The sequence below is a fragment of the Macaca mulatta genome, chromosome 19 (genome assembly GCF_049350105.2).
Source record: "Macaca mulatta isolate MMU2019108-1 chromosome 19, T2T-MMU8v2.0, whole genome shotgun sequence".
NCBI lineage: Eukaryota > Metazoa > Chordata > Mammalia > Primates > Cercopithecidae > Macaca > Macaca mulatta.
In genome coordinates, this window is record NC_133424.1 from 68,239,707 (window position 1) to 68,265,358 (window position 25,652).

Genomic DNA, 25,652 nt, shown 5'->3' on the forward strand with positions numbered 1-25,652 from the left:
AGGAAAGCACCTTTTTTATTGGTACATAATGGTGGTATGTATTTTGGGGTTCATGTGAATGTTTGGGTAATTTCCACAGCATTGCTAATATTACCTTTCCTCGTGGTCTTTGCCTCTCATTATTCTTCCCCAAACTCCCCTCTGGCTCTCCTTTCCTCACTAGGCCTCTTGAGTTCTGAGGCTACCCTGTCTCGCCTCCCATTGAATAAAGATCTCTTGGGAGTGGGAGCTGAAAGGAAATTTTAGGAATGGGGATATTTCACTTCCGAACTTTTTAAAAAAATATATTTGCTGAGGTTTTTTTTTTTTTTAAATTAAGTTCTAGGGTACATGTGCACAATGTGCAGATTTGTTACATATGTATACATGCGCCATGTTGGTGTGCTGCACTCATTAACTCATTTACATGAGGTATATCTCCTAATGCTAAACCGCCCCCCTCCCCCCACCCCACGACAGGCCCCGGTGTGTGATGTTCCCCTTCCTGTGTCCAAGTGATCTCATTGTTCAATTCCCACCTATGAGTGAGAACATGCGGTGTTTGGTTTTCTGTTCTTGTGATCGTTTGCTGAGAGTGATGGTTTCCAGCTGCATCCATGTCCCTACAAAGGACAGAAACTTTTTTGAGACCGAGTCTTGCTCTGCCACCCAGGCCTGGAGTGCAGTGGCGCAATCTTTGCTCACTGCAACCTCTGCTTCTCAGGTTCAAGCAATTCTCGTGTCTCAGCCTCCTGAGTAGCTGGGATTACAAGCGTGTCCCACCGTGCCCGGCTAATTTTTGTACTTTTAGTAGAGACGGGATTTCACCATGTCGGTCAGGCTGTTCTCGATCTCCCGACCTCGTGATCCACCCGCCTTGGCCTCCCAAAGTGCTGGGATTACAGGCATGAGCCACTGCACCTGGCCTCATTTCTGAACTTCTATGCCACTGATTTAGGAGTGAAGATTGAGAATATCCATCAATGGATGAATGGATAAATAAAATGTGGCATAAAATGAAATACTGAGTCTTCAAAAGGAAGGACATTCTGATATATGACACAACATAGATGAACCTTGAGGGCATTATGCTAAATGAAACAAGCCAGTCACAAAAGAGCAAATACCATATATTCTCCTTCTATGAGGTACTTACAGTAGTCAAATTCATAGAGGCAAAAAGTAAAATGGTGGTTACCAGAGGCCAGGGGAAGGAGGAGAAAATAGTTATTTAATGAGTACAGAGTTTGTTTTGCAAGATGGAAAAGTTCTGGAGATGGATGGTGGTGATGGTTGTACAATGTGAGTGTGCTCAGTGTCACAGGGATGTACACTTTAAATGGGTTACAATGGCAAACTGTTCTGCATGTTTTACCACAATAAAAAAAAAGGGGGGAGGCCAGGTGCAGTGGCTCATGCCTGTATTCCCAGCACTTTGGGAGACCGAGGCAAGTAGATCACCTGAGGTCGCGAGTTGAAGACCAGCCTGACCAATGTGGAAAAACCCTGTCTGTATTAAAAATACAAAAAATTAGCCAGGCATGGTGGTGCATGCTTGTAATCCCAGCTACTTGGGAAGCCGAGGCAGGAGAATCGCTTGAACCCAGGAGATGGAGGTTGCAGTGGCCAGAGGTTGTGCCATTGCATTCCAGCCTGGGCAACAAGAGCTAAACTCCATCTCAATAAAAAAGTGTGGAAAGAAAAATAAGGGAAAGAAACATGAAAATTTGGAAAGTCATTTAGTCTGTCATCTGTAAACTGGTGATGATTAAGGACTTCCCATCTGGGTGAGATAGATGTGATAAAATATAAAAGCAGCTTGAAAAACCAAATAACCTATTCTGCCAGCTACCTTAATTAGGTTCATGAGATGTCCATTTCCACCCCGCAGAAGGAACTCATTAACATTTTTCTCCTAACAGTTTTCCCTCCACTAAAAGTAGAAGTCAGAAAAGAGGGAGAAGTAAGTGCTGACAGAACAAGCAGTGAGCTGCCAGGCACAGTGGCTCACGCCTGTAATCCCAGCACTTCAGGAGGCCAAGTCAGGAGGATCACTTGAGCCCAGGAGTTAGAGACCAGCTTAGGCAACATAGCAAGACCCTACCTCTACTATATATATATATATATATATATTATATAATTATAGTACAGGTATATATTAATATATATTATATATAATAAATATATAATATATATTATTTATATCTATATTATATATATTAATATGTAAATATATATATAGTACAGGTAAGTTCTCACTATGTTGCCCAAGCTGGTTATATATATAATATTATATATATACACATTTTTAATTATCCAGGCATAGTGACTCATGCCTGTGGTCCCAGCTACTCAGGAGACCAGGGAAGGAGGATCACTTGAGCCTGGGAGGTTGAGGCTGTAGTGAGCCACGATCACACCACTACACTCTAGTCTGTGTCACACAGCAAAACACTGTCTGAAAAACGTTTTTTTAAATCACAAAAAAGAGGTACTGAGCTATAATAAGTCTAAGTTACAAGTAAAGAATCAATGACAGAATTGAAGGAGATAATTCACCTAAGAGCTGTTAATACATTGACAGGTGCTTACCACACTGAATATTTTATATGTGTTAATTCTTGCAAAATCTGAGGTTGATGTTATAAGATCCACAAGTAACTGCTACCAAGCTAAATATCTACCACTGTGGCTGCCCTCACCCTGGGAATCCTTTTCCACCCAAGTGTCCTCCATTCCTGGAATTGCATCTCTGTCTCTTCTTCAAACGATCTCCTGGGCTGTTTCAGCATCTACCACCTCTGTCTCTTATCACCTGCGCTATGCACCAAGCTTGACTCACCTCAGTCACACACTAGTCCTGGGCACATCTAGCCAAGCTTTTAACATTGCATGGTAGGCTGGGTGCGGCAGCTCACGCCTGTAATCTCAGCACTTTGGGAGGTCGAGTCGGGTGGATTACGAGGTCAGGAGTTCGAGACCAGCCTGGCCAACATGGTGAAACCCCATCTCTACTAAAAATACAAAAATTAGCCAGGACACGGTGGCATGCACCCATAGTCCCAGCTACTCAGGCGGCTGAGGCAGGAGAATGGCTTGAACCCGGGAGATGGAGGTTGCAGCGAGCTGAGATCGCACCATTGCACTCCAGCCTGGGTGACAGAGTGAGACTGTCTCCAAAAAAAAAAAAAAAAAAAAAAAAAGGCAAGGTGGTGGGTAAGTGAGGAAGTGAGTGTCGAAAAAGACAGCAAGCATGGTGGGTAAAAGGAGGAGTGGGAGGAAAGGTGAGTGAAGCTGGAGACATAAATAATCCTTCTACCTTCCTCATAAACAGAGGCTGGAAGTTAGACAATTGGTCACAAGCTAACTGGTCTGTCTTGGTTCATGGGCTTCATAATTTGGAGGCAGCCTAGAAAAACAGTTCAGCAGTCAAGGTACACTGGAATCCCTTCTATCTCATCTCTTCTCTTTTCCTGAACCACCAATTACCCATTCCAGACAAACAAGACCTATTATGGACCCCCTGAGTCCTACAAAGTAACATTGGCCTGACTGTACAGTGGCTTTGAAATCATCTGACTACTGTAAAAAAAAATGTTGCTTTAAGATACTTTGATGTAACTGAATTCAAAGACAAACTTAGAAACTGTAGAATAACAACAAAAACCCTAAATACAAAATTTAGTAATTGAGTAGATTAAATATGATTGACTTATTGAGTATTGATTACTAAAAATTTAGTAATTGAGAATTTGTGGATCAAGCATTAAACAGAGGATATCCCTGTGTTTTGTTTTTTGAGATGAAGTCTCGCTCTGTCGCCAGGCTGGAGTGCAGTGGCACGGTCTCAGCTCACTGCAACCTCTGCCTCTTGGGTTCAAGCAATTCTCTTGCCTCAGCCTCCTGAGTAGCTGGGACTACAGGTGCCTGCCACCATGCCCAGCTAATTTTTGTGTTTTTAGTAGAGATGAGGTTTTACCATGTTGGCCAGGATGGTCTCGATCTCTTGACCTTGTTATCTGCCCACCACGGCCTCCCAAAATAGCTGAGATTACAGGCATGAACAACTGCACCCAGCCATCCCTGTTTTGTTTTGTTTTTGTTTTGTTTTTTCTCTGAGACAGTCTCCCTCTCACCAGGCTGGAGTGCAGTGGCACGATACCTGCTTATTGCAACCTCCACCTCCCGGGTTCAAGCAATTCCCCTGCTTCAACCTCCTGAGTAAGTGGGACTACAGGCACGTACCACCACACCTGGCTAATTTTTTGTATTTTTTGTATTTTAGTAGAAATAGGGTTTTACCACGTTGGCCAGGATGGTCTCAATCTCCTGACCTCGTGATCTGCCTGCCTTGGACTCAAAGTGCTGGGATTACAGGTGTGAGCCACTGCACCCAGCCCATCCCTGTTGTTTTTAAAGAAACAATCGCGAAATCTCTTGTCAGATTATCAGAAATAACATGGTTGGCCAGGTGTGGTAGCTCACGCCTGTAATCCCAGCACTTTGGGAGACCAAGGCTGGAGGATCGGTTGAACTCAGGAGTTTGAGAGCAGCCTGGGCAACATGGCAAAACTCCATCTCTACTTAAAAAAAAAAAAAAAAAATACATGGTGGCACACACCTGTAGTCCCAGCTACTCGGGAGGCTGAAGTGGCAGGATCTGTTGAGCCTGGGAGGCAGAGGTTGCAGTGAACCAAGATGGTGCCACTGCACTCCAGCCTGGGTGACAGAGAGAGACCCTGTCTCAAAGAAAAATCAATGCAGAGTCTAATACTTCTTGGGGGAATCAATATAAGTGAAAATAAAAGCATATTAGGAGTTCTGGATGTCTATGTGACTTAATCCCAGTATAATAATTATGGAATTATAAATATATCGATCCTACTTCTCAATCCATGAGAATTAAGGCTTTGGGTTTTCCGGAGGTATTTTTATATCCTTTGCTTTATTGAATTCTCTCAGTACCTCCAAGACTTAAAAACATGATACCAAGGAGGACATAGTCAAGACTGAAGGCACAGCCAACTTATGACCAGACAATATTAGACTAGGATTCCAGACCTGGGTGTGTAATGAGCTGCCTCCCACAACCGTGATAAAGCCTCCTGCAGGGAACAGCTCAATTGTCCCCACAAATGGTGACATCAGAGTGACACACAGGCCAGGATGTTCTGGTGGCGTTCCCCCAAGATCCGTGGTCAAGCCACGTGACATCCGATCCGTGGAATCACCACCACCACTTGTCTTCAAGGTCATTAAAATCCCAAGCACACTTGAGTTTCAGACAGAGCTCCTCCTGGGAGGGCTGCATCTCCTCTCTCACTACGCTGTGCAAGTCTTTTTGAATCCTGCAAAAAAAAAAAAGAAGTAACTGAAGTTTAGAAGCAGTGAAGCACTTTAGAAGTAATGATTTTTTTTTAAAGGTTGAGGGGAAAATGTGCAGGTTTGTTACATGGGTCTATTGTTTGGTATATGAATGATCCCATCACCCAAGTGAATATTCACCTGACACGTAGTTTAACCCTTGCTTCCCTCCCACCCTCCTCCCTCTAGTGGTCCCCAGTGTCTACTGTTAACACTTTTTTTTTTTTTTTTTTGAGATGGAGTCTCACTCTGTCACCCAGGCTGGAGTGCAATGGCACGATCTTGGCTCACTGCACCCTCCACCTCCCAGATTCAAGCAATTCTCCTGCCTCAGTCTCCAGAGCAGCTGGGATCATAGGTGCCTGCCAGCACGCCCGGCTAATTTTTGTATTTTCAGTAAAGACTGGGTTTCACCATCATGTTGGCCAGGCTGGTGTTGAACTCCTGACCTCAGGTGATCCACCTGCCTCAGTCTCCCAAAGTGCTGGGATTACAGGTGTGAGCCACTGTGCCGGGCTACTGTCACCATCTTTAAATCCACATGTACTGATTGTTTAACTCAAACTTGTGAGAATATGTGGTATGTGGTTTTCTATTCCTGCAAATTCACTTAGGCTAATGGCCCCTGGCTGCATCCATGTTGCCACAAAGGACATGGTTTCATTCCTTTTTAGGGCTGTGTAGTAGCCCATGGTGTATATGGACTACATGCTTGTGTGTGTTCCTCACGGCACTATTCACAGTAGCACTGACATTGAACCAGTCTAGGTGCTTATCAACAGCTGGCTGGAAGCAGTGAAGTACAGGCAGGGTGCGGTGTAAAGGGGCAAACTGATATAAAGCAACAAAGGTTTAGGCAAAAGTAATTGCCATTTTTGCCATTAACAGTAATGGCGGCCGGACACAGTGGCTCACACCTGTAATCCCAGTACTTTGGGAGGCTGAGGCAGGTGGATCACCTGAGGCCGGGAGTTCTAGACCAGCCTGACCAACATGGAGAAACCCTGTCTCTACTAAAAATACAAAATTAGCCGGGCATGGTGGAACACGTCAGTAATCCCAGCTACTCGGGAGGCTGAGGCAAGAGAATCGCTTGAACCCGGGGGGCAGAGGTTGCAGTGAGCAGAGATCGCGCCATTGCACTCCAGCCTGGGCAGCAAGAGCGAAACTGTCTCAAAAAAAAAAAAAATGGCGAAAACCATGACTTTAAAACCACTGCATTCAAAGTAACAGCAAACAACACAATGACTTTGGCACCACCCTACAGAGAGACTAACAAATGAAGGTAACTTTTGTTTACCCTTTGATTGGGACCTCCCACCACCTGAGCCTAACCCACAGCTGTCAGGGAGAAGATCTGATGGCACAGGAACCCCTTTCCATAGAGAAAAGGCACAAGCACAAAGGCAGGGGATGAGAAAACCATGGTGCAGATGACACAAGGGACCTCGTGGGCAGGCCAGGGTAACTCAGGCCATTGTCACTGCGTATGAATAAATCCACGCACTTCTCAATCTGCATCTAGCAATTTTTGAAAAATAAAATCTGAGCATTCTACAAGAGGAGGTGAGGGTCTGGGCACCCAGTCAGAAGTCCCTTCCTCACACATGCATGACAGACAGCAGAGAAGCTCCATCGTTAATGGTCACTGTCCCAGAACCCTTTTTAAAACGCACCACTGAAGTGTGAAGTTGGCAACATCAAATCTTAAATCTAAAAGGTGCAGATTGTGACTCACTTCCAAAGAAGGCAAGGTTCCTTGGCATCTGAGATGACTTCTGCTGAAATGTACCTAATAACTGTTAACTGCTTACCTTTCTCCATGCCCCCCAACTTTTTTGTTTTGAGACAGGGTCTTGCTCTGTTACCCAGGCTGGAATGCATGATCATAGCTCACTGCAGCCTTGAACTCCTGGGTTCAGGCAATCCTCCCACCTCAGCCTCCCAAGTTGCTGGGACCACAGCTAATACTTTTTAAATTTTTGTAGCGACAGGATCTCCCTATGTTGCCCACACTGGTCTTGAACTCCTGGCCTCAAGTGATCCTCCTGCCTTGGCCTCTCAAAGTGCTGGGATTACAGGCATGAGCAACTGCAGCCAGTCTGCTTACTTTTCTGATTTCCTTAGAATACTGGATGGGGTAGAGAGTATTCTAATTAAATGTTGTTCTTTCAGTGCCTCAAAGGGGCAACATAAAGCTTGGTGCAACCTCAGGGCCTTTGCACATGCTACTGAAACATCCATAGTACATTCCACCCTTCATCTCTAGTCACCTCTCATGTTCCCTTCCTGATGTAGGGACTCCTCCTTCCAGCCTCCTTGGGACTCAGGATCAATGGCACCACCTCAGGCAAGCCCCTTGCTATTCTGGTCACCCTCCTGTCTCATCTCAACCCAGAGTTTCTTTCACAGCATTCGTGACAACAGAGATTGCTTTTATGTCTCAGACCTGTGATCTCCTGGAGGAGAACTCAAGACTTGTGAGGACAAGGCTCATGTTCATTTGTCTGTCTACCATGCCATGGTGCTTGGCCCAGAGTCGGTATTGAAAAAGAAGCCACGAGTTAATGGCTGTGGAGTGAAATGTAGAATAGGTACAATAATGATAAAAACGAGCAGGCTCTCAAAATACCCAAAACTCTCCAGGACTGTACCATCCAGTATGAAGATCATTAGCCCTAAGTGGCTGTTAAGATTTAATTATTAGGTTGATGCAAAAGTCATTGCCCTTTTTGCCATTAAAAGTGATGGCAAAAACCATTAGTTTAAAACCACTGCATTAACAGTAATAGCAAATACCACAATTACATTGCACCAACCTAATAAAACTAAACATTTAAATTTATGTTAAAGAAAACAGGCCGCTAGCCAGGAACCATGGCTCACACCTATAATCCCAGCACTTTGGGAGGCTAAGGCAGGTGGATCACCTAAGGTCAGGAGTTCGAGACCAGCCTGGCCAACATGGTGAAACCCTGTCTCTACTAAAAATACAAGAACAACAACAATAAATTAGCCAAGTGTGATGGCATGCGCCTGTAGTCCCAGCTACTGGGGAGGCTGAGGCAGGAGAACTGCTTAAACCAGAAGGAGAAGGTTGTAGTGAGCTGAGATCATATCACTGCATTCCAGCCTGGGTGACAGAGTGAGACTCCATCTCAAAAACAAAAACAGTCTGGGCACAGTGACTCACACCTGTAACCCCAGCACTTTGGGAGGCCAAGGCACGTGGATCACCTGAGGTCAGGAGTTCAAGACCAGCCTGGCTAACAAGGCAAAACCCTGTCTCTACAAAAATACAAAAATTAGTTGGTCATGGGGTCGGGCACGTGTAACCCCAGCTACTTGGGAGGATGAGGCAGGAAAATTGCTGAAATCGGGGAGGTGGAGGTTACAGTGAGTCAAGATGACACCACTGCACTCTAGCCTGGGTGACACAGTGAGACACTATCTCAAAAAAGGAGAAAAAAAGAAAACTACAGTTCCCAGTCACACTAACCATGTTTCAAGTTCCCAATGATGAGATGCCACTAGTGGCTACGTGGCAGGTGCACAGCAGGGAGAGAGATCATTCCCACCCTTACTGGAAGTTCCATTGGCCAGCACTGCCCGAGGAAGCTGACTGCAATGGAAACCTGACGCATGCTCTAGAAGCCTAATCAATCTAGCCTTGTCCCTGTAGGTTCTTCTCCGAGGAAGCCGAGTGCAATGGAAACCTGACACGTGCTCTAGAAGCCTAGTCAATCTAGCCTTGTCCCTGTAGGTTCTCGCCCGTGGAAAAGTCAGCGGGGATTACCCGAGTTTCTGCAGCCTGCATGTCGACTTTCTCAAAGCCTTACATAGCATCTTGACACCATCATGATCCAATTCGTTGCCTAGAAGATTCAGATTGACCAGGCTCTTACTGCTGCTGAGAACCGAGGAGAGATGCTGGCAGCAAGCAGTTGTCACATTGCATTTTGCCAACCTAGGGGCGGGCGGGAAGAAAGCATAACAGATAATCCTCTGAGACTGGAAAGTTAGTAAAGAGATATCACATCTACAGAAAAACTATTACTAAAACAGACTGCTTAAGAGTGGAGCACTTGCCCCCGTGCGGTGGCTCATGCCTGTAATCCCAGCACTTTGGGAGGCTGAGGTGGGTGGATCACGAGATCAAGAGATCGAGACCATCCTGGCCAACATGGTGAAATCCCCTCTCTATTAAAAATACAAAAATTAGCCAGGCGTGTTGGCACGTATCTGTAGTTCCAGCTACTCAGGACGCTGAGGCAGGAGAATTGCTTGAACCCAGGAGGCAGAAGTTGCAGTGAGCTGAGATCACACTACTGCACTTCAGCCTGGTGACAGCAAGATTCTGTCTTTAAAAAAAAAAAAAAAAAAAAAAAAAAGGGCTGGGTGCAGTGACTCACACCTATAATCCCAGCACTTTGGGAGGCTGAGGTGGGTGGATCACAAGGTCAGGAGTTCAGCACCAGCCTGGACAAGATGGTGAAACCCTGTCTCTACTACAAAAAAATACAAAAATTAGCTGGGTGTAGTAGTGTGAGCCTGTAATCCAATCCCAGCTGCTCGGGAGGCTGAGGCAGAGAATTGCTTGAGCCCGGGAGGCTGAAGTTGCAGTGAGCCAAGATTGCACCACTGCACTCCAGCCTGGGCAACAGAGTGAGACTCCCTCTCACAAAAAAAAGGAAAAAAAAGAGTGGAGTACTTATTCCATGCTGGGCACATTTTAAATACTGACACGTAACTCATCTAACCCATCCATCAATCCTATCAAAGGCAGATACTATTTTAAACTGTATTTGATGGAGGGGGAAACAAAAATTTAACCTGGCAGAATGTGAAACAAACCATTTTAGTATACAATGGATATGAGTTTATTAGATCTCTGAAAGAACTGAAATAGCACTATTATTCCTGATTTCCACTTTTTTTCCATCTTATTTCTAAATTCAACAATACAAAATTTGAACATATGGTTGGCTAGCTACTAGAAACACAAAGACAAAAGTGAGAAAGTACATTAGATCAGTTTAACGCATCAGGAATCTCCACCTGAGTTCATAAATAACTATGACATGCTGGCCAGGCACCGTGGCTCATGTCAGTAATTTCAACACTTTGGGAGACTGAGGCGGGCAGACCACTTCAGCTCAGGAGTTTGAGACCAGCCTGGGCAACATGGTGAAACCTCATCTCTATAATAGAAAAAAATAGGCGAGTGCGGTAGCATACACCTGTTGTCCCAGCTACTCAGGAGGCTGAGGTGAAAAGATTGCTTGAGCCCAGGAGGCAGAGGTTACACAGAGCTGAGATCGCACCACTGCACTCCAGCCTGGGTGAGAATGAGACCCCATCTTTAAAAAAACAAACAAACAAACAAACAAAGCCCTTCTTTTAGAAAGAAAAAGGTCAGAATGAGTCTCTCTCTTAAGGAAATAGTTCAGTAAGTTGCTTCATTAACTGATTCTTTTTAAGACGAACTTGGTTCAGAATGCATTTATGCCAAACTGTCTTAAATTTGGCACTGCAGATACCATTAACCTATTCATGTCCCTTTCAGGCCTATGAGAGAACAAGTCTAGTTTATGTTTAAACCAATGATTATTTGTGGTGTCTATAGAGTAGATTTAACAATCTCTGAACAGAGGTTTGAGGTGGCTGGTAAACCCCAGCAACGCTGGAGGTGGTTTACGGTTTGAGTCGGTTCATTTGATACTAACAAATCCTGAAGAACACCTTTTCGGAAAACATCACTGAGCTCTTGGATTAGCGAGCCCTGGAGCCGTTCCCTACAGGAGAAATGGCTGTCATTTAAGCCACATTTAGCAAAAACTCCTATGTTTCAGAGCAACTCATCTGAGTGTGCTGAGTCTACGTTGCATGACGGTTAACAACCGTGAAGTGGAGATTCACAGTGCGGAGAGCAGGCTGCACCCACCCACCAGCACCTGGCGCCCACCGTGGACGGATTGGGAGGAATAATACTTGCAGTGTACCGAGGACAGTGGTAACACGAGTGAAACACTTCTCTAAACGAGAAAAACTTCAAGCTTATCATGTAGCAGGAGAGCTTTTTTTGTTTGTTATTTTTTGAGATGGAGTTTAGCTCTTGTCCCTCAGGCTGGAGTGCAATGGTGCCATCTCAGCTCCCCGCAACCTCCACCTCCTGGGTTCAAGCGATTCTCCTGCCTCAGCCTCCTGAGTAGCTGGGATTACAGGTGCCCACACCTCTATACCTGGCTCATTTTTGTATTTTTTAGTAGAGATGGGGTTTCCCCATGTTGGCCAGGCTGGTCTTGAACGCCTGACCTCAAGTGATCCACCCGCCTCAACCTCATCATATGCTGGGATTACAGGCATGAGCCACTGCTCCCAGCTAATTTGTGTATTTTTAGTAGAGATGGGGTTTCCCCATGTTGGCCAGGCTGTTCTTGAACACCTGACCTCAGGTGATCTGCCCACCTTGGCCTCCCAAAGTGCTGGGATTACAGGCGTGAGCCACAGCGCCTGGCTGAGATTTATTAGAGGAGGACTTGTCCTTCCTTTGCCTCACTTTCTAACCCCTGATGGGATCCTGTCATTTTATCTCTGTACTCGCAAAAGTAGAGAAGGGAGACTCTGCGAGGAGAACAGCATCAACTCACCCAAGTGTGTGCAACGCACGATGTGAAGGTTTCAGAGCCTCACACAGTAGCTTCACTCCATCATCCTGAAGATCATTTTGTCCCAAATCCAAGATTTTCACGTTATGATTATGCTTGAGGGCATTAGCCAGCTCTCGACAGCCCTCTCTTGTGAAAGAACAACCTGACAAACTGCAAAATAGAAATGTACAAAAGGGGGGAAAGTAATGGTGTCCCGAAACTGTGCTGTGTTTACGCCTGCCCATCTCACGTCCAAGGAGAGGAGACACCCTGAAGCCAGACTTCTGTCCCAAGCCTCAAATGAGGAGGGTGCTGAGTCAGGAGGGCCGAGACACCTCCAAGAGCTCTATTTACCTGAGATAGAAAGAAAGCAGAGGGTACAGCAGTCCAGCCCTTTCCCACCCATGCCCCCCGCAGGTACATGAGTGTGAAGGGCCTCTCTGTGGTGGTTACCCCCCAGCACCCAGAGTTGGCTTGGTTATCACAGTGCACCATTCTCAGCCCTCGAGCTCAACAGTTGAGCTGAAGATACCAGGAATCTCCTATAATGGCAGGTCTGAATTTCCCAGAATAAATTACTATACCATAATAAGTTCAAGACAGTTAATCAAGGTGACTATTTGGAGAAAATATAGGATGAGGTGGGGAGGGATGAGAGAGGAGGGACAAGGAAAAGACAGGAGGAGAGAGGAATATTGGAAGGCTGATACCCTTATGCAGAGAAGGCGCATGGCGATCTAAAATCCTTAAATCCCCTCTCCCCTGCAAAAAAAGGTTTGGCCGGGTGTGGTGGCTCATGCCTGTAATCCCAGCACTTTGGGAGGCCAAGACAGGTGGATCACAAGGTCAGGAGATCGAGACCAGCCTGCCCAACATGGTGAAACCCCATCTCTACTAAAAATACAAAAATTATCCAGGCATGGTGGTGGGTGCCTGTAATCCCAGCTACTTGGGAGGCTGAGGCAGGAGAATCACTTAAATCCGGGAGGCAGAGGTTGCAGTGAGCAAAGATTGTGCTACTGCACTACAGCCTGGGCAACAGAGCCAGAGTCCGTCTCAAAACAATAAATAAATAAATAAAAATAGAAACAGTTTTGACTATGTGAACAATGTCCAGTGGCTAACCCCTCAAAGGCCAAGTGTAAGAGAACTGCCAGCCTGATAAATGATACATGCAAATCAAAGACAGTCAGGTCTCCCTAGAGTTTACACATGGTGGTCAAAGGGTACAAAAATCTCAGCAGGAATATCATTTTTTTTGAGATCTATTGCATGTCATGGCGAATAGAACTTTGTACTTAATAGAACATGTACTTAATAGAACATTGTACCTTTCAAAATTGCTAACACAATTTCAAATATTTTCACCACAAAAAAGTATTTGAGGTGATGGACACGTTAACTAACTTTATTCCACTTTATATTCATAATCTTAACACTTTGCACACCCAAAACATATACAGATGGTAAATTTACAATAAAAAGATTAAGCTTTTAAAAACAAGAAAGAATTCCCTACAAGTGAGTAGGGAAAAAACAAAATGCAACTGGTAAAAAAAAAAAAAAAAAAAGTTTTTATCAGTGGTTGTCAGCATTTGAAAACATACTCAATTTCATTCCACGGGATGGGCCTCAAAATCATCTTAGAGGGAGAAATTAGTTCAACCATTGTGGAAGACAGTGTGGTGATTCTTCAATCTAGAACCAGAAATCCCATTTGACCCAGCAATCCCATTACTGAGTGTTGGTGAAGCTTTAATGAAAGGAGATAGGTCATAAATCAGTAATTGTTGAAGTTTGAGCATGGATTGGAGTATATGCTCTTCTCTCTACTCTTGCTTAAGTTTCAAATTCCCCTGGAAGAATAAAAAATCCATTGACCGGCCAGGTGCGGTGGCTCACGTCTTGGTACCTGCTAGATCACACATAACCAGCACCCAGTAAATACCCTGGGCAGAGGGTCTCCAATGGGCTGCCCTGGTAGACTGCACTTGGCATGATTGCCACAGCTGGTGGCTGGAGGAGTTGTGTGTCTTGTGTGATGTTGGAAATAAAGTTTGGAGTCTTAAGGAAAACGAGCACTCAGACCAAGGAGTTCTCAGCAAAGCAAATTTACTTCTGCCCAGAGGGATCCTTCTCTTTGGTCAGTGGCCCCGAGAGTGCATAGAACAAAGGAAAATCAAAGTTTTTATCCCTGATGCAAATCCTGACCCCGTGCCCTTTCCCCATTGGCTGGGGTCGAACCGCACAATCTAAACTAGACCTGATTGGCTAAACATCTGAACTTTCTCTTAGATAATGTGGGCCCGTAAGGGAGAAAGGGGAGAAGGCGAAGAAGTCTTCTGCGATGATGAGCTAGAAAGCCAGTTTTCTTCCCAAATAAGGAAAGGAATGTGAGCTAACACTGAGAAGCCGCTGGAGCCTGGACATGTAAAGGTAGAAAAAGAAAAAGGAAGGGGAGGGGCACTGTGGATTAAAGAACAGAGGATTGATCAGGCTATTTGAAGAGAAACCTTGTCATATCCCACATGTAACTACATGGGGAAGAGGACTCTTGGGAGCTTATGTCTGGTTTCCTCTGGACTCTGTCCCAAGTCCCTTTCTCTTTGGTGATTTGCCTTGTGTCCTTTCACCCTGATGAAGTGTAGCGGTGAATACAACTCCGGGCTGAGTCCCCAGTCCTCCCATTGAAACATCAAACCTGGGGGCTGGTCTCAAGGTCCCCCAGACACATACACATTCACAGTCATCCCACTTTCCCCGTCCCACACCCCCAACAAAACCAGAAGCTCCTCTATGGCAAAGAGCTTGTCCACACCTCACTCAAACCCCATCAGGAACTCAGGCATGGGTGCTTCAATTCCCCCCATTGCTCTCTTCCATCCACTCACTGAGAGGGAGCCAAGAAAACTTACTTCAGGCTCTGCAGGTTACAATCCGGGCGACCCAAGGCCTCACACAGGAACTTGACTCCCTCGTCTCCCAGGCGGTTCTTGCTCAGATTTAGGTGTGCCAGGCTCCTGTTCTGCAGGAGAGCATCTGACAAGTACCTGCAACTGGGTGCTCCCAGCTGGCAAAACCAGAGCCTGCAGGGTGAGAGCCACAGAGACAGATGCTCAGGGAAGCAGCCCAGATGGAGGCTCCCGGGGCAGAGCCTCAGGCCGCCTCCGAGTCTACACATGCAGCAGCTCCCTGGACCACGTGGCCTTTCTTTTCCGCTGGACACCAACCCAGTCTATGCTAGTACCTTGCCTATCATAACCCTCCCTCGGTCCAGATTTCTACAGTGGGCACATCAAGTCTGTGCTTCTCATTAGTGATTGGTTTAGGAAAAAATAGAGAAAAAAAATTTTTTTTTTTTTTTTTGAGACGGAGTCTTGCTCTGTCGCCCAGGCTGGAGTACAGTGGCCAGATCTCAGCTCACTGCAAGCTCCGCCTCCCGGGTTCACGCCATTCTCCTGCCTCAGCCTCCCAAGTAGCTGGGACTACAGGCGCCCGCCACCTCGCCCGGCTAGTTTTTTGTACTTTTTAGTAGAGACGGGGTTTCACCGTATTAACCAGGATGGTCTAGATCTCCTGACCTCGTGATCCGCCCGTCTCGGCCTCCCAAAGTGCTGGGATTACAGGCTTGAGCCACTGCGCCCGGCGAGAAAAAAACTTTCAAGGCTCCAAGGTTCTGGAGCCAGTTGGGCACGGGTCCAAATGGGCTTGTCTGTCAGCAGCTGGGAGACCCTCGACAAGCTCCTGCACTCTTTTCAGCCTTCATTGCCTTCCGAAGTTCAGGAGGATGGTCTAGGAGAGAGCTGCCAGTGAGCCCATGAGCAGTGCGTGTGCTTGGGATGGCACTTGGCAAACAGGCAGTGTGCAGGTTGTAGAAGATTATTATGTCACTAATAGAGATGGCATATGTTAGATATGTATGTATTGCATAATATGTTTGTGTTAACATGTAAGTTTTATGAAAATATATGTAGTTATATACTATCATATATTAACTATTACATATATAATATACATATTACATAATACATATATCACTAATATATATTGAAATATATGTTACAATTATACATGTATATACATATAATTACAATTATATTACAAATTATAATTTAATAATTTGTTATATATAACTATATTATAATTAGTTGTAATTATATAATTACAATTATAATTGGTTAAAATTACAACATGTAATTATGTGTGTATGATCATGTTACAATGGGTAGAATTAACACAATTATAATTATACTAATTATTAGGGTTATACTTATGTTAGGGTTTAATACTAATTATAATTAGTTATTATAATGGTGTTACAATTCTACGCATTATATTATCATACACATAATTACACACATGTATGATTAACTCACATTATACGTATGAATCACCTATAGATATTCCTGTTCTTGCAGACTCAGTGCTCAGTGGGCACTGGCCCTTTGCTACTTTGCCAGTTCAGAGTCCATGGTTCTCCAGGATCATGAATTTGGTGACACCTAAAGGCCCTTGGCCTTTCTGTTTTTTATACTCAGTCTTAGGAAGTTGTCCAGTCTCTGGAGAACCCAGCTTTCCCTCTATTCCACACCTGCACCACAGCAGCACAATGCAGCTAGAGAAAGGAGATCTAAAGAATCTCACTATGTGTCCACCACTGTATGGGGTCTCTCATCCTGGCACAGAAATCCTCTGGTAACATCTCACAGTCCTGCCTACAACTGCTCATGTAACATCTCTGCGTGGTTATTCGATAGGCATCTCAAGCTCCTATATCCCCAACCCAAACTCTTTTCACCCAGACCCAGCTCTGCCCGCAATCTTCCCCGTGTTGGAGAATGGTCCCACCCTTTACCTAGCTGCCAACCTCACCCTTTGGGAGGTGTTCTTAGTACCCTCCCCTCCTCAACCACCTTGAATCCATCAGCAAACTCCATTGGTTCTACCTTCCCATCTATCCTGAAATCCTGTAACCTCCCCACGGGCCACTCTCTCCTGGTCGATAGGAGCCCCATCTCTTGCTCATACTGGTCTTTTTGTCCAGACTGTAGTCTACCTGTCAACAGCAGCCTGCACGACCTTTCAAAGTAGGTCAGATTACGGTCATGTCCCACTTCCAATCCAAGGATGACTTTCTATCTCACCCCAGACAAAACAGATTCCTACACAACCCAGCATGTCCCAGGCACCTCCATCTCCTCCCACTATCACCCTCACTCACTTTACTCCAGCCATGCTAGCTTCCTCATTGTTTTTCCAACATACTGTGCTCATTCCAACCTCACGCCTTTTTTTGAGACGGAGTCTCACTGTCATCCAGGCTGGAGTGCAGTGGTACGATCTCTGCTCACTGCAACCTCCAGCTCCTGGGTTCAAGCAATTCTCCTTCCTCAGCCTCCTCAGAAGCTGGGAATACAGGCACATGCCACACACCAGGCTAATTTTTTTTTTGTGTATTTTTAGTAGGGATGGGGTTTCACCATGTTGGTCAGGCTGGTCTTGAACTCCTGACCCCGTGATCTGCCTGCCTCACCCTCCCAAAGTGCTGGGATTACAGGCACAAGCCACTGTGCCCGGCCCAACCTCAGGCCTTTCACTCTGCTGTTTCTTCTCTGCATACTGCTGCCTCCCCTTGCTTCATCTGAGTGTCTAATTTTAGTATCACCTCTTCAAATAGGTTGGTGAGAGAAGACCCTGCTGGGAAATCAACCCCATCCCCGTCATTCTATTCTCGTTCTGCTTTGTTTTTCTTCATATCTATTGTTTTGTTTTTATATGTCACTCTTAAAACTGTATCTTCCACCTATGGGCAGGAAGTAAATGTCATATCTACCACCCCAGCCTTGAGTCCTTGTTCTCTCTCTGCTAAGAGCTCACATATGGGTTGACCAAAAAATTCATTATTTCCTGGGGTCCTTGTGGAAATTAATTTTCTTGGCATAAACTCCAGAGATGGAATCAACAGATCTAGGATGCTACTCGGAATCTGTTTTACAGCAATTCCTGGCACACAGTAATTACTCAGTGAATGTTACTTTTTAATAATGTAAACAGATAGCAGATGAAGAAACCATTATTCTTGGTATCTGTGCCCATAGAGTCATTTCTAGAAACGGAACCAGGGAAAACTTACTCCAGTCTCTCCAAGGCACACTTGGGGTGAGTCAGGGCCGCACACAACAGCTTGATGCCGTCATCTTGGAGCTGATTAAATCCCAGGCACAATCGAGTTATGTGTTGGATGCTGGTGAGAAACAAGGCCAGGTCCTGACAGCTGGCCGCCGACAGGCTACATTTCTCCAGGCTGTGGAAGTTGCGGGTACAAGGTGAGCCTCAGCCACGATGCCCAGGTTCCTCTACTTTTCTCTCTCAACCCCTTAACCCCCGAGACCCAAACACTACGGGAAGATTAAATTGGAGAAAGAACAAAAGCTTAAAGGAGAAAAAGGGCCAGGTGCAGTGGCTCACGCCTGTAATCCCAGCAGTTTGGGAGGCCAAGGCGGGCGGATCACCTGAGGTCAAGAGTTCGAGAAGAGCCTGGCCAACATGGTGAAACCTCATCTCTGCTTAAAAAAAAAAAAAAAAAAAAAAAAAAAGGCTGGGCATGGTGGCGGGCACCTGTAGTCCCAGCTACTCAGAAAGGCTGAGGCAGGAGAACTGCTTGAACCCAAGAGGCGGAGGTTGCGGTGAGCCAAGATTGCACCACTGCACTCCAGTCTGGGTGACAGAGGGAGACTCCATCTCAAAAAAAAAAAAAAAAAACCCAAAACAAAACAGTGAGTCAAGGTAGGATTTTCTCAGCCCTGCAGAGGTGTGGGCTGGATCACACTTAGCTGCAGAATGACAGCACCACCCTGTACATTACAGGACATCAGTAATAACCAGCCTTTACCCACCAGGTGTTACCCACTAGTAGCATCCCCCGCACCATCGTGACAACCAAATATGTTGTCCACGCATTGCCAAATATCCCCTGGGGGAAAAAAATCAAATCATCCCCAGTTTCAACTAATTTAACAGAATTCAGTTGAAAACCCCTAGATCTGGGGAGGATCAAAGAAGTCTAAGGAGATCATGCAAGGAAAGGCTGCCGGGTGAGACAGCCATGATCAAAGTGAGGGGAAACCTGGCTGGAACTGAGACCTAAGGTGGTGGGAAGAAAGAAGAGGCCAGGTGCGGTGGCTCACGCCTGGAATCCCAGCACCTTGGGAGGCCAAGGCGGGGGGATCACTTGAGGTCAGGAGTTGGAGACCAGCCTGGTCAACATGGTAAAACCCCATCTGTACTAAAATTACAAAAATTAGCTAGGGATGGTGGTGTGTTCCTGTAATTCCAGTTATTCTGGAGGCTGAGGTGGGAGAATCGCTTGAACCCAGGAGGTGGAGGTTGCAGTGAGCTGAGATTGTGCCACTATACTCCAGCCTGGGTGACAGAGTGAGACTCCATCTCAAAAAAAAAAAAAAAGAAAAAGAAAAAAAAAAAGGATAGACGACCGACAGACAGACAGACATAGGTAGAGAGACAAACAAACAAACAGAGACAGAAACAGAGACAGAGAGACAGAGACAGACAGAGATATAGAGAGATATAGAGATAGAGAGATAGAGAGAGATATAGAGATAGAGAGAGATAGAGAAAGAGAGAGATAGAGGATAGAGATAGAAAGAGAGAAAAAGGATAGAGAGATAGAAAGAGACACAAAGATAGAAACATAGAAACATAGAAACATAGATACATAGAAACATAGAAAGAGATAGAGATAGAAATAGAGATAGAAAGAGAAAGAGATAGAAAAAGAACGAACGAAAAAGAAAGAAAGAAAGAAAGAAAGAAAGAAAGAAAGAAAGAAAGAAAGAAAGAAAGAAAGAAAGAAAGAAAATAAGTATGTCAATGTGACAAGACAGTAGGGGGATCCCTGAGGTTCCCCAAAACATGCCCACTGCCACCCCCGCTGTGCCACCCCAACTTGCAAGGAAGATGCTTTGAGAAGGCCGCAAGACTTACGACAGCTGCTTGAGGGGACACGTTGGTAGCGTGGAGGACTCCCTCAGGCTTTTCACATCAGAGAGATCATTGTCCCCCAGGCTGAGGAAGCTGAGACTCGTGTTCTCAGTGAGTTTGAGAAAGAGCTGACAAGTCTGGTGGGTCAGGCCACAGGACTCCAACCTATCACAGAGACCCCGAGACAGACCGTTACTCTCCGAAAGAGTGATCTGCGTTTACAGAGCCCCCTGCTCCATGAATGAAAGCTGACTTTCTCCCTCTTTCTCTCTTTCAGAGGTTGGATGGCCTGCATGTCAACGCTACTCAAAGTGTGGTCCACGATCCAGCAAGGGCCGCATGACATGTAGCCTGTTAGAAGTGCTCATTCTCAGGTCCCACCCCAAATGTGCGGGATCTCTGCAGTTGAGTTCCTGGAATCTGCTTTTTTTTTTTTTTTTTTGAGTTGGAATCTTGCTCTGTTGCCCAGGCTGGAGTACAGTGACACAATCTCGGCTCACTGCAACCTCTGCCTCCCAGGTTCAATCGATTCTCCTGCCTCAGCCTCCTGAGTAGCTGGGATTACAGGTGCATGCCACCATGCCCTACTAATGTTTATATTTTTTAGTAGAGATGGGTTTCACCATGTTGGTCAGGCTGATCTCGAACTCCTGACCTTGTGATCTGCCCACCTGGGCCTCCCAAAGTACTGAGATTACAGGCATGAGCCACCGCGCCTGGCCTGGAATCTGTATTTTAAAACACCCACTAGGTGGGGCCAGGCACAGTGACTCACGCCTGTAATCCTAACACTCAAGAGGCCGAGATAGGCAGATCGCTTGAGTCCAGGAGTTCAAGACCAGTCTGGGCAACATGGCAAAACCCCATCTCTACAAAAAGTAGAAAAATTCACTGGGTGTGGTGGCACACACCTGTGGTCCCAGCCACTCAGGGGCTGCGGTGGAAGGACTGCTTGAGCCAAGGAGGCAGTGGTTGCAGCAAGCGGAGGTTGCATCACTACATTCCAGTATGGGCAACAGAGTGAGACCCTGTCTCAAAAACAAAACAAAATAAGAAATAACCTCCCCCAATGTGAGGCTGATACACATTAAAATTTGAGAACCACTGCTTCACACATAGGAACATTTTCCTTTGCTCATTTCTCTGTCTCCTTTTGCTAAAATGCTGAGTACTGTCAGCCCTCCCAATGGATCGTGGAAGCGAGGGGTAGTCTTGCAACCCCCCTTGACAGATCTAGGGAGCCAGAGACTTACCACAGATACTTGAGGTTACAAGCTGAATGTTTTAAAGCTTTAAGAATCAGGGGGACAGTCGCTCCCAGCTTGTTAGAGCTGAAGTTCAGATGGGTCAGCTTGCTGTTACCCTGAAGGACAGGAATGAGGTCCTGCAGAACCCACTCAGGAGTTACCGATTTGCACCTGAGGAAGGGAAGGGACATGGAAAGCTGGACTGGGGGAGAAGACTGGTTTCCAGGATCCCGTCTGCCTCCTCACCCTGCCTTCTACCACACGCACTGCCAAGGTTATACAGGGTACACAAGGCATCTAAAACAAGGGCTGAACCATGGTACTGGACCTTGAAAATGAAAACTAACATACTCCCCTCAAAAATCAGTAAACTCAGTTGCATGTACGAAGTGAGGAGTCCCTCCCTCCCTCTCCACCTCTCCTAGAGATCTGCCATGAAGAGGTCCTGGGGCCACCTACTCTTCTAGGAGTAGGTGTATTGTATGTGTGACCCCCCGCTACACACATACAATCCAACCTAGAAAGAAAAACTCAAGCCCAGCAAGAATAACTCTCTTGCATTTTCTTGAACTTCTTTCTCCTTATCTTGAGAACTAAATAAGACCAAAATTTTAATATTAAAAGAAAAATTTAAAAAGAAGACTGCCCAATCCCATTACTGGGTATATGCCCAAAGGAACATAAATTGTTCTATTATAAAAACACATGCACATGTATGTTCACTGCAGCACTATTCACAATTGCAAAGATAGGAGATCAACCTAAATGCTCATCAATGATGGACTAAACAAGAAAATGTACCTATACACCATGGAATACTATGCAGTCATAAAAAAGAACGAGATCATGTCCTTTCTGAGAACATGGATGGAGCTGGAGGCCATCATCCTTAGGAAGCTAATGCAGGAACAGAAAACCAAATACTAGATGTCCTCACTTATAAGTGGGAGCTAAACGATGAGAACACATGGACACAGAGAGGAACATTGGGGCCTGTTGGAAGGTGAAGAGTGGGAAAAGGCAGAGGATCGGGAAAAATAATTAATGGGTACTGGGATTAATATCTGGGTGATGAAATAATCTGTACAACAAACCCCATGACACACATTTACCTGTGTAACAAACATAAAGTTGTACCCATGAACTTAAATGTATTTTTTTTTTTTTTTTTTTGAGACGGAGTCTGGCTATGTCGCCCAGGCTGGATGGAGTGCAGTGGTCAGATCTCAGCTCACTGCAAGCTCCGCCTCCCGAGTTTATGCCATTCTCCTGCCTCAGCCTCCTGAGTAGCTGGGACTACAGGCGCCCGCCACCACGCCCAGCTAGTTTTTTGTATTTTTTTTTTTTTTCAGTAGAGACAGGGTTTCACCGTGTTAGCCAGGATGGTCTCGATCTCCTGACCTCGTGATTCGCCCGTCTCGGCCTCCCAAAGTGCTGGGATTACAGGCTTGAGCCACTGCGCCCGGCCAACTTAAATCTATTTTTAAAAAATAAATGAAGGCCACAGCCCCTATTCCTGCCTCTCATGAGTTTGGTCCAGCTCACTCAGTACCACTGAGGTTTGAGGAAAATTCTGATCAAACCTTTCACTCTTAACTGGTTGAATTGATGCACGCATCTAGGCTTTAGACCTGGAAAAATAAGACCTAATGGTGGGCGAAAACCAAGGTAGAATTCCTTGGCCTAGATGCCAGATCATTCAGACAAATCCCACCTCAGATTCAACGCTATGCATTTCTCTATAGTTTTCCCCCCTTAATTGTTATGCAAGGTCCACCTCCATTTGCTAATTTCTTCCTATTTTCAAGCCAGATCTGAGACCCTGTCATTCATTCCTCCTTGGATCATATTAGCAGGGGACCAATATGCTTCCGTCCATAGCTGTCCTCCAGCTCTGGAGAGGACACTCCCCCTGCTCACCTTTATTTTAAAAGGTTCTGTTTTTAATTCACATACTTTTTCCCTTTTCTGCAGCTCATCTTTCTCCATAATTCATCCCAGGACAAGCCTAGAAAACCCTGGTGTTGCCTTCAAGAGGAAGGACATATACATCAAATGCAGCGGTATGCTGATAAATGTTACCCCTGGATCTCCAGGAAAAAAAAAAAAAAAAAAGTCCTAATTTATAGCTTTGCCAATTTCTGTGGTGTAAATTCTCCAAACCGGTCATGGCCAATTTCGAACTGCCCACTTGCTGTCACTAAACAGAGTTACAAAGACAGGTACACACACAAGTAGCTCTCACCAGCTTGTAGGAGCTGGCTGCAACATGTCACTGGACAGAAATAAATGTATAGAACTGGTAATAGAAGTCCTGACGGCTTTCTTGATATCATTTGAACATACTAAGTACATTCTCCTCATGGTGCCTTCTATCTTGTTTTCTTGTCTTGGAATGTTTTCCCCCAAGTATCCACGGACACAGTCCCCCCTCCTCCCCTACGCCGAGTCACATCGGTCTTTACTCAAATACCTTTTCAGTGAGGCCCTTCTGCCTTTCCTACTGAAAACATGCAATCCACCTTCCTCCTCACACATCCTTTCTGAGCCTCCAGTTTTCTTCAGGAGATGCCACCCTCTTGGGTCCTATTGTGATCATTTTGTTTGCTTCCCTGACACAATGTAAGATCCCCGACAGCAGGAGTCATCTGTTGGCTTCACTGCTAGAACCTCCGAACTGAGAACAGAACCTGGCACACAGGAGACGCCCGGTACTCACGGAAGGCAGCAGTGACCCATCAAACGCTACCTACTGTTGCTTAAGACACGAAACCGTCTCAGACTACACGTGTCTACAGCTCCTCTTGAGTGCTTTGACTCCACCATACCCTTGAGGTTTTCTACTCCTTCAAATCCAGCTCAAAACAGCAGGACTGAGGCCCTAGGGAAAAATTACTTTGTCTACAGGTACCTCTAGCATGAGATCATTCCTGATAGATCGGCATTTTAAAATTTCAGCCTGCTTCGCCTAAGCAGCAGCTTCTTAAATATAAACACAGTTTATTGTATCCTCCTGAGCACCTAGCTTGCCTTCTGGCAAATAGGTAACCATAGGTTGGATGGCCTGCATGTCAACACTACTCTAAGTGTGGTCCACGATCCAGCAAGAGCAGCATGATGTGGTAGCCTGTGAGAAGCGCTCAGGTCCCACCCCAAACGTGCGAGATCTCTGCAGTTGAGTTCCTGGGAATTTTTTTTTTTTTTTTTTTTTTTTGAGATGGAGTCTCGCTCTGTCACCCAGGCTGGAGTGCAGTGCAGTGAACTTGGCTCACTGTAAGCTCCGCCTCCCAGATTCACGCCATTCTCCTGCCTCAGCCACCCGGATAGCTGGGACTACAGACGCCCACCACCACGCCTGGCTAATTTTTTGTATTTTTTAGCAGAGACAGGGTTTCACCATGTCAGCCAGGATGGTCTCGATCTCCTGACCTCATGATCCATCAAAAGAGAGAAGTTATACTTCTCAAAAGAGAAGTACTCATCAAAAGAGAGAACTTGGGTGATTCTCCTAGGGTATCCTCTTGAGCTGCTGGCGTCTCACACTTACGTCAGTTTCTGGACTTTGCATCTTGGATTTTTCAGTGCAAGACAGAGACCCTTCACAGAGGAAGCATGAAGTTTGCTGTTACTCAGGTCTAGCTCATGCAGATTCTCATTCGTGACCAATGTAGAACAAATACTGTTCCAGGCGTGCATCCTGGAATCAACCTCGCTTGTCCTTCATGAGGGAGAGAGAGAACACCATAAGAGCAAAGTAGCCTCAAGCAGCACCTGGAACACCACCTACGGGACACAGAAAGAAGCCCTAACAAAATTATTACAATTTTCCTAATGGGGCTGGGTGCAGTGGCTCACGCCTGTAATCCCACCACTTTGGGAGGCCAAGGCAGGAGGATCACTTGACGTCCGGAGTTTGAGACCACCATGGCCAACGTGGTGAAGCCCCATCTCTACTAAAAACACAAAAATTAACCAGGCGTAGCAGTGCATGCCTGTAATCCCAGCTACTTGGGAGGCTGAGGCAGGAGAATGGTTTGAACCTGGGAGGTGGAGGTTGTAGTGAGCTGAGATCGCACCATTGTACTCCAGACTGGGTGACAGAGCGAGACTCTGTCTCAAAAAAAAAAAAAAAAAAAAAAGACCGGGCACAGTGGCTCACACCTGTAATCCCAGCACTTTGGGAGGCCAAGGTGGGCTGATGACAAGGTCAGGAAATCAAGATCATCCTGGCTAACACAGTGAAACCCTGTCTCTACTAAAAAATACAAAAAGTTAGCTGGGTATGGTGGCAGGCGCCTGTAGTCCCAGCTACTCGGGAGGCTGAGGCAGGAGAATGGCATGAACCCGGGAGGCAGAGGTTGCAGTGAGCTGAGATTGTGCCATGCACTCTAGTCTGGGCAACAGAGCAAGA

The 25,652-nt window shown here is 45.7% G+C and overlaps 1 protein-coding gene across 5 annotated transcripts in view; it reads right to left on the reverse strand.

Annotated features, from left to right (window-relative positions):
* NLRP13 (NLR family pyrin domain containing 13) overlaps positions 1 to 25,652 on the reverse strand; it is a 58,480-nt gene that overhangs the window by 1,656 nt on the left and 31,172 nt on the right. For 2 of the 5 annotated variants that reach the window (XM_077981997.1, XM_077981996.1), the window contains exons 8-13: positions 19,998 to 20,159; positions 18,127 to 18,297; positions 14,909 to 15,079; positions 11,994 to 12,164; positions 9,140 to 9,310; positions 4,908 to 5,327 (exon numbers count right to left, since the gene is read on the reverse strand). In XM_077981997.1, coding sequence (XP_077838123.1) covers positions 5,207 to 5,327; positions 9,140 to 9,310; positions 11,994 to 12,164; positions 14,909 to 15,079; positions 18,127 to 18,297; positions 19,998 to 20,159 — 967 coding nt within the window. In that variant the 3' untranslated portion in view covers positions 4,908 to 5,206. Of the gene's footprint in view, positions 1 to 4,600; positions 4,719 to 4,907; positions 5,328 to 9,139; positions 9,311 to 11,993; positions 12,165 to 14,908; positions 15,080 to 18,126; positions 18,298 to 19,997; positions 20,160 to 21,247; positions 21,413 to 24,788; positions 24,960 to 25,652 lie in introns of those variants that run through there. The other 3 variants (XR_013410402.1, XM_077981994.1, XM_077981995.1) reach the window with 3 other exon arrangements.